The sequence below is a fragment of the Nasonia vitripennis genome, chromosome 2 (assembly GCF_009193385.2).
Source record: "Nasonia vitripennis strain AsymCx chromosome 2, Nvit_psr_1.1, whole genome shotgun sequence".
Taxonomy (NCBI): Eukaryota; Metazoa; Arthropoda; class Insecta; order Hymenoptera; family Pteromalidae; genus Nasonia; species Nasonia vitripennis.
Window position 1 is genome coordinate 17,563,341 of NC_045758.1, and position 8,335 is coordinate 17,571,675.

The window sequence follows — 8,335 nt, forward strand, 5'->3', positions numbered from 1 at the left end:
TTCTGTGACGGCGGTCGTGCGCGGCACGAGCAGCATGCGTGCTGCGGATGTGCGCACATTATGACGATGAAATAATTTTTAAAATTTTTCCGGCAGCACGCGTGCTGCGAATGTGTCGGCATATTGCTGTCGGTTTTGGTGGCATTTTGCGGGCATAAAAATGAATTTTTTAAATCTTTGTTTTGAATTATTTTATTAATAGAATATAAATAAAATAGAGAAAATACATAATACAATGTAAATACAAAATACAATGAAAATAAAAAAACATATAGACATAAACTTTTTTGATTTGATGTTCCTGCTGTTGTGCAAAGCCTCGTTGCTCTCTGCAGCTGTCGGGTGCTGATGCTCCTAGTCCTCTTGCTTTAACATAAAAAAAGAAAATATTGAAAATAATGATTAAAAAATTAATATTATTTATTATATTATGAGCCCAGTATGATGAAGAGAGACTATTTGGAAATGATTCCTATAAATTACAGTAATTCTCTGAAGAGCCGAGTGAAGCTGTTAAGGTGAACTTGTACATAACATAATATTTAATGGTAAATATCAAGTTGGATTCTTTTCTGGTCACTTTTATGGTGCTGATGCCAAGTTTCAGCTCTTTGCGTAAAAAATTATTTTAATGACACTGAAAAGATTGCTCTCTGGAAAGATGATTACTATAACTGTCATTAGAATAAATTTCTAATTATAGCACTGAAACTTGGTGGTATCAGGACCACAAAAGTGAGTAGAGAAGAAAGTGCATTAATATTTATAATTAAATATCATTCTGTGTACCTGTTCATCTGAACAGGCACACCCGGCTTTACATTTAATGAGTGTAATTTATAAGTATGATTGTTAAATACTTTGTCTTGATCGGAATGATTTACATCAGTAAATTCTAGAGAATAATACAATAGTAGTAATAATACAAAGTGCTGATGAAAGTCATTACAATTAAGAGAGTATCATTATGATGAAATAAATTTATACCTAAAATTATGAGTACAGTTCTTGTTTCTTGAGTGAGTCAACTGATGGCTGCTACTTTTTCATAAATACATCTGCGTGCTGCTGTTGCTGATCCGGAAAAAGTGATGACCTCCAAAAGAGAAAATGATAAAAACAATTAATAAAGTTATCGATGAAATAAAAAAAGAATGAAAGTTAATAAAATAAGAGGACCTGATGAGCAAACTTCCGTAGCTGGGGAACCGCAAGTAAGCTTTGTTGAGGTCGTCGTCATCGCTCTTGTACCATGTCATCGTTACAGTTACCTTGGACAAAAAATGCATTAATTTTTTTTTTGGGGGGGGGGGGGAGTGAAGGGGGCCCTACCGCCGCCCCCTTCTGTGAGGCTCAACCACTGTTAATAGCCCCTCCAACGCTCTCTTACATTTTTAACACTAACTACAAACAATAAAAAAACTAATACAAAAGAAAAAATTAATAGTAAACGAAAATTACCAATGAAAAGAAAATGTAAGTGAGCGTTTAGATAAAAAAATACAGATCATTTATTTAAAAGAAACTACTTGAAGAAACTAAAAACAAAGAGCAAAACTGATCTATATTTTTCTACTAAGCTGCAAAGAAATTACATGAATTAAATAAATAAATGCATCAATAAATAAGCGGGTGACTTAGCTCATTCCGGGAACTCATCCTCCGGTAATTCAAAATCCAACTGGTTAAAGTTGATCGACTGTGAATTGGAGTCGCCCACGTACGATTTCTGCTCCTCCAGTTCTCCTTCTTCTTCCTCTTGCTCGTAGTCTTCATCTTCTTCAGCTTCTTCTTCAGCTACTTCTTCGTCAACTTCTTCACCTTCTTCTCCTTCTCCTTCTGTTTCTCCTTCTTCTACTCTTTCACCTTCTTCGCCTACTATTTCCTCGATGACCTGTGTATCGTCGAACGGCTCGATGCGCTGGTCTTTATCGTTCGGCTGCTGTTCGCCCTCAAAGAGTGCGTCGTTCTCGGCGTCCGAATTTTCCGCCGCGTTGTTCTGCGGCGGATAATTTTGGCGTTGCCTCCTGACGGGAGGCGTTTGTTCGGCCGGTGGTGCAACTCTCTTGCGTTCACGACGATAGGCTTCCTTGGAGCTCTTCAAAGCCTTCGTCATCGCAGTCGCAATTTCTACTTTGTTCGGCTTCCTGAGGATCTCCTTTATGATGGGCATAGCCTCTGCGTTAAAAGAAAAGGTTTAAATTAATTCAACCATCGACAAAAAACAATAAATTAAAATATACATACCAGTGCAAGCTAAAGCGAAACGCGTATCTTTCAACGCCAAAATCTGGTTGTCAGACTTGGATCCATGCCAAGTCACATGCCGGAACAAATCCTCGCCAAACTTGAAGCAGGCTTTGAAATAAATCGCAGCAGCGTCAGTTTCATTCGCACCTCCAAGGTATCTCAAGTAATGGACCTAAACCGATTGAATTAATTAATGAATAGTTATTAAAATACCATACCATCAAGCGTCTTTATAAAAGTGGATGCAAATACTTACAAGAGCATCAAACTGATCATCATCGAGATGATCGAAGGCAACAATGTCAGCCGTTGTTTTGAATGGCAAAAATTCTGGACGAGTTCTCGCTGCAGAAGATTGCGCGGCCATCAAATTTTTTAGGATGTTATAAATCTCTCTAGAAAATAATCAATAATTAATTTTGATTAATTAAAAAATATTACTCAATACATATTAGAATAAAATGGTCGACACGTACGTCACTTTTCGTTCCGTCTTCTTCTGCCTCTCATCGATTGAACTGAAAATGAAAATATTAATACAATCTATGTAGATGAAAAATTATGTTGATTACATGTTTGATTGATGATATAATTTGTAGCATACCTTGTCACATCCTTAAGCTGCTTCAGCGTCTCTCCGATCCCGCTATAAACGTAAGTATAAATTAATTTTGTTTATAGAAATATATAATGCAAATAATAAATATGATACCGTTGCGTTCCTTCGACGGCTGCTAGTCTTCTGTTGATGGAGCTGCGATTATACAATTAAATGAGTGAAATGAATTTTTCAATACCAAATATTTCATCATAAAACGCACTCCAAAGTCTGCCGTGCTGATTCATTCAGCACATCATTGCGCTGTGCTCGTGGTGGTACCATATCCGGCTGCTGCGATTTCCGCTGCGATAGTGGTTGCTGATTGTGCACAGTTTTCTGATGCAATTGAGGTTGCAGTGTTTTCCGGGGCGGTTCATGCTGCTGCTGCGGTTTCTTCTGCGGTGGTGGTCTTCGCTGATCTTGCTGCGACGGTTTTCCCTGCGGTATCTGTTGCTGCTGCTGTAGCTGCTGAAGGGGCTTTCGCTTCTTTATGTCCGATGGTTGCTGCAGCGGCTTTTGTTGCGATGGTGGTTGCTGCAAAGACTTTCGGGGCTGCTGCAGAGACTTTCCGGGCTGCTGCTGTTGTTTCATCAGCGGTTGAGAGAGATTAGCTTTTTCAGTAGAAAAAGCACTTCTTCCCAAGGTACCTGTAGACACGGAGAACGAAGACATCTTGTTCGTCAGCTTGGCTGCTGTGGTTTCAGTTGAAAGCGCTCCAACATTCTTCTTTTTTTTGTCAGCCATTCTAGTAAAGAATCGAAAAAACGATAACGACAAATAAGCAGTTACGAAACGAAAGAATACATGAACTACGCTAGAAAAATGAAGATTTAATTTTATAAGCTAGTAGACATAATTTTTACGACGACGAAAAATTGAGAATTAGAATCTATTGTTGGAATTTCGGGAGACCAGTAAGGCATCCTGAAACACTTGGCGATGACTTGATTTAGAGGAACTAACGTCAATTCTGGAATCGGTAGAGAGCAGACAAAAACATCGACTAAAGATGAATCACATGGAAGTTTAAAAAGGTCCTCCACTTTTGAAAAAACTCGTACAAGAAGATGACATCCCTTTTTTTCGTAATCGATAATATTTTTGACGACACCTATAGAGCCATTTTTAAGCATTACAGTGCTATCCTGCTGTGAAATGGATAAGTGAATATCCCCAGTAATAACTTTTTTATATTGTCTACAGTTGTCGTCATTATTATTATCGATCACGGAGGAGGGTGTCGGACCATTAACGTGATTTTTAACAAATTTCAAATGATTTGGATCAACATATGGTTTCGACGCTGTACGACAACTTTCATGAATTCTATTTGAAATTTGCTGCAAATGCTGATTTGGTTTTCGACACAATTTCCGACAAAAGGTCATATTATTCTCGTACGGAAAAGCTGAGAACGAATCCAAGTGTCCAAAAGATCTAACGTCATCTGGAAGATGTAGCAAAGTGTGAGTATTATAAGAAACAAATTCAACGCCGTACACATCGGAGGCTAAATCAACGAAAGTTTCGATACACTCTTGGGCAAAATCGATAGCTTGTGGCGTGTGATTGGGATCAGTGAGAATTCTGATAGCTACGTGCAACAAAAGAAAGTGCTTATAAACAGCTGAATTGACCAAACCATTGAAAACGCTCACACCGCTGTAAAGGAGTATTTGTCTGTGCTCGGTGGCTTTAAATTTGCCATGCTTGTCAATATTGACAGGTTTCCGAGCAAAGTCTCGAGGACAGAATTTCGATACCTGTTCTAATCGATCGGTCACAAGTTTGATATGATTTGCGGAGAGCTTGACCGATTTCACAAATCTGCCGTCGATTATACCTTGTAGGATTTTCTCCATTATACCGAGGCATACAAGATGCATGTAATCGAAGACGGTATTAGAAACGATGTCGAAAGGAAGATCAGCAAGAGGAGTCTGTTCAACCATATTGTGATGGTCTCGATCAATTCTTGACCTGTAATCATCTTCCGTGCGCAAAGGGTGTTTGGTTCCCCTGTAAACCATAACTCCTGAACGAACGGATTCGCCTTGCACACAACACCTGGAACAAGGAAATCGAGAATTGTGGCTTCGATGACACAAGACAAAAGCTCGAGCGAGTGCGTCCGCGGTGAAACATCTCAATTCGATGCATCTGTTTTTATCACCAAATTGAACACCATTTTGCAGTAAGGAGCGCATATCCGTTACGAATGAATGAAAAAATTCTGTGACAGACGTTGGTTTTTTAGAAGCTCGAAAAATACCGACCATTTCTGGAGAGCTCGCTGGAATATTAGCGATACGAATCTGTATGGGCCACATTAAAATACTACTAGCTTTGTCGAGCGAGGCTTCATCCGTGCTAAAATCTAATTTAAGAACATCGGGAATCATAAAAGTAGGAGCCGACTGAAGAATTTTTTTTATCGCAACTTCCGTACCTAAGTGGAGGTACTCGCCACCGGCAAGGCTGCTAATCGGAGATAACGAATGTACCGGCGTTTTTAAAATTGTTCGTGGATCGATATGAATTTCTGAGAAGCAACTGTGACTTTTCAAGGCTAATAAAACCGCCTTTATTTGACGATGCGTCATATTTTGTTCAGTAAAGACCGCGGCAAGCCTATCTTCGAAATCCGGTAAACTCTCATTTCTTTGAAACGACGCAGTTGTTGAACACGACATTGAATCGGAATCACGTCGACCAGGATCATCATCGTGATCACCTACACAACACGTATTCTGAGCATTCTCATTGGAAGAATCATCATTAGCATGCTGCGCTGAATCATCATCGATGGGAAGCCCTACTACATCGTCAGGAGCCGAAAAAACATCACCCTCGACAATCGAGTTTACGGAGGGAACACGACTACTCTCATCGACCAAGCTCATTTTCAAATATTCATTACGGGCTCTCTCAAGCATACGATTTCTTCGTATCCTGTACTCAGAGGACAAAGATTCTGCTGGTTTCCTTGTACGCAAGTGTCGTACAGCCAACATTTTTCTTATGTAGAAAATAACACACCTCTGTAAAAAAAAAATCGAATTAAACAATGTAAGGAAACAATAAATAATTCTCAATTTTCATTAATCAGAGTTACTAATCAGTACTTTCAGCTATACTATTTTAAGTCAAAAATTAAAATTATTTAAACTTTAATTCAAGATTACACGAACAAAAAGACATTAATGTAATAAAAATAATTGATAAACCGCAAGTAATTGTTCTTTTCAATATTTGGAAATACAGTGAGTAAAAAACAGTCATGGAGTGAAAAGCCAGCTGGTGTAGGTTTTCAGGTAAACTGGTACACAAAATTCTATTTAATTTTCTATTTAAGGTATCTACTCACTTTTATAGTCCTGATACTAAGTTTCATACATATAGTCAGAAAATTATATGAACAGCATTGAAATAATTCTTCTAGAGAGGAAAGTTTTTAGTGTCATTTGAATAATTTTATAACAACACACCTAAAACTTGGTGTCACAACTATAGCAGTAAAATGAAAACAAAATATATGAGCATTTATCATTAGACATGATCCTATGTACCAGTTTACCTGGACAGTCACACTCGGCTTTTCACCTACTAGACTAAGATTTCTTTAAACTCTTTTTAAAAAGATCCTGTTCATTGTAATAATTGATCTGGCTCTTTATGTCACTGCATTTGAAATTACAATTCACTTGTCTACTGATCTTGACTCTAAAGCAAAGTGTATAATTGTTTTTCTTTGAAATTACCCTGATAAGTCACCCAGATTAAAAAGGATTAAATAGTAATCCTTGCCAAAAAGTACCATCAATTAAAATATACCTTTAATACTTGTTTTTATGCAGAAATAGCAGCAATAATGGGTAGTATGTCGTCCTTGGAAAGAGTCCGGTTGTCTTTGATGATATCTTCTTGTCAACCTGTAGGTACAATAGTTATATTGAAAATTGTTTTTGTTTTTTTTTTATAAGAATATTAATATTGTACAATGAAGATTAACTATGCTGTTACAAAAAAAAAAAGTAAACGATTAAAAGATTAATTACTATCACTTAGAATAATGATTACCTTACAAACAGAGAACCAGTTTAGAAAAAGTACACAATTTACACTATTTAAGTTTTAAAAATTGAATTTCTCATAACTGGTTCATCGTAGACAAATAAAAATTTTTGTGCATGTCCTTTCAGTATATTCTAACATAAATCTACTTTCCTGTCACTTATTACCAAGCCAAAGGAGTACGTTGCACGCAAATCACTACATTGGCGCAAGGGTATTCGATTGATATACACCTTTCGCTTGGTAAAAATTGACAGAACAATAGATTTACAACAGATAGTACTGAAAGGCATAGCACATAAAATTTCATGTCTCTAGGATGAACCAGTTTTGAGAAATTCCACAATATACACTATTTGAGTTTTAAAACTTGAATTTCTCTTAACTGCTTCACTGGAAGAACATGAAATTTTGTGTGCAGGTCCTTACAGTATATTCTAATATGGATCTATTGTACTTTTATTTATTACCAAGCCAAAGGTGTACCTTGCCATTGAAACACTACTTTAGCGCAAGCGTATTTATTCGATATACACCTCTGGCTTGGTGGTAAGTTTAAGAACAATAGATTTCTGATGCATTATACTTAAAGGAATTGCACATAAAATTTCATGTCTCTAGGATGAACCAGTTTTGAGAAATTCCACAATATACACTATTTGAGTTTTAAAACTTGAATTTCTCTTAACTGCTTCACTGGAAGTACATGAAATTTTGTGTGCAAGTCCTTTCACTATATTTAAACATAAATCTACTGTGCTTTTACTTATTACCAAGCCAAAGATGTACCTTGCCATCGTAACACTATTTTGGCGGAAGGATATTTCATTGATATACACCTTTGGCTTGGTAAAAATTGACAGAACAATAGATTTACAACAGATTGTACTCAAAGGCATAGCACATAAAATTTCATGTTTCTACGATTAATCAGTTTTGAGATTCTCAATTTTTTAAACAAAATAATTAACAAAAATGAAATTTCTGAAAACTGATTCACCGCAGGGACATGCAATTTTTAAGCCGGGTGTAGGTTTTCAGGTAAAGTGGTCAGGTGAACATTTTTCAACTGAATATTATAAAAGTTATTAACTACTGTAATTGAAGGAATGTGACTGCAAGTATTTGCACGATGACAGATGTTTAGCCTTCCAGAGTCCCTCTACTTTTGGCAGCTAGTTTTCCGCAAGCTGTAAATTGAATTATTAAATTAAAAGGTGTACAGATGTATGCGAGACTGTTGTCTGCGACACTGGTTCCAACAGCTGTACACGAATAAATTAATGATTGATATAATAATAATTTGACAATCACTGTCTTTACGTGTGCATACCTTTATTGCAAGCAAAGATGTGATTGCCCAGCTGATGGTGATCCTGATGATGGATGATTACCTCAAAAAGTTAAAAA

The 8,335-nt window shown here is 36.8% G+C and overlaps 2 protein-coding genes across 3 annotated transcripts; both read right to left on the reverse strand.

Annotated features, from left to right (window-relative positions):
- Positions 1–176: 176 nt before the first annotated feature.
- On the reverse strand, positions 177–3,616 carry LOC116416103 (glutamic acid-rich protein-like). Its single transcript, XM_031922790.2, has 8 exons — positions 3,072–3,616; positions 2,963–3,004; positions 2,855–2,896; positions 2,727–2,768; positions 2,507–2,645; positions 2,248–2,422; positions 988–2,178; positions 177–366 (listed from the first exon to the last, which is right to left on the reverse strand). Exons 1-7 carry the CDS (start codon positions 3,593–3,595, stop codon positions 1,643–1,645), a joined length of 1,500 nt encoding a protein of 499 aa, XP_031778650.1. The 5' UTR covers positions 3,596–3,616; the 3' UTR covers positions 177–366; positions 988–1,642.
- A 41-nt stretch (positions 3,617–3,657) lies between these two features.
- LOC116416102 lies at positions 3,658–8,115 on the reverse strand. 2 transcript variants are annotated; one of them, XM_032597123.1, is made up of 3 exons: positions 8,022–8,115; positions 6,669–6,783; positions 3,658–5,892 (listed from the first exon to the last, which is right to left on the reverse strand). In XM_032597123.1, exons 2-3 carry the CDS (start codon positions 6,669–6,671, stop codon positions 3,688–3,690), a joined length of 2,208 nt encoding a protein of 735 aa, XP_032453014.1. In that variant the 5' UTR covers positions 6,672–6,783; positions 8,022–8,115; the 3' UTR covers positions 3,658–3,687. The 2 variants fall into 2 exon arrangements, with proteins under 2 accessions (XP_032453014.1, XP_032453015.1); XM_032597124.1 differs by lacking the exon at positions 8,022–8,115 and having other exon boundaries at positions 6,686–6,711.
- Between the last annotated feature and the right edge of the window lie 220 nt (positions 8,116–8,335).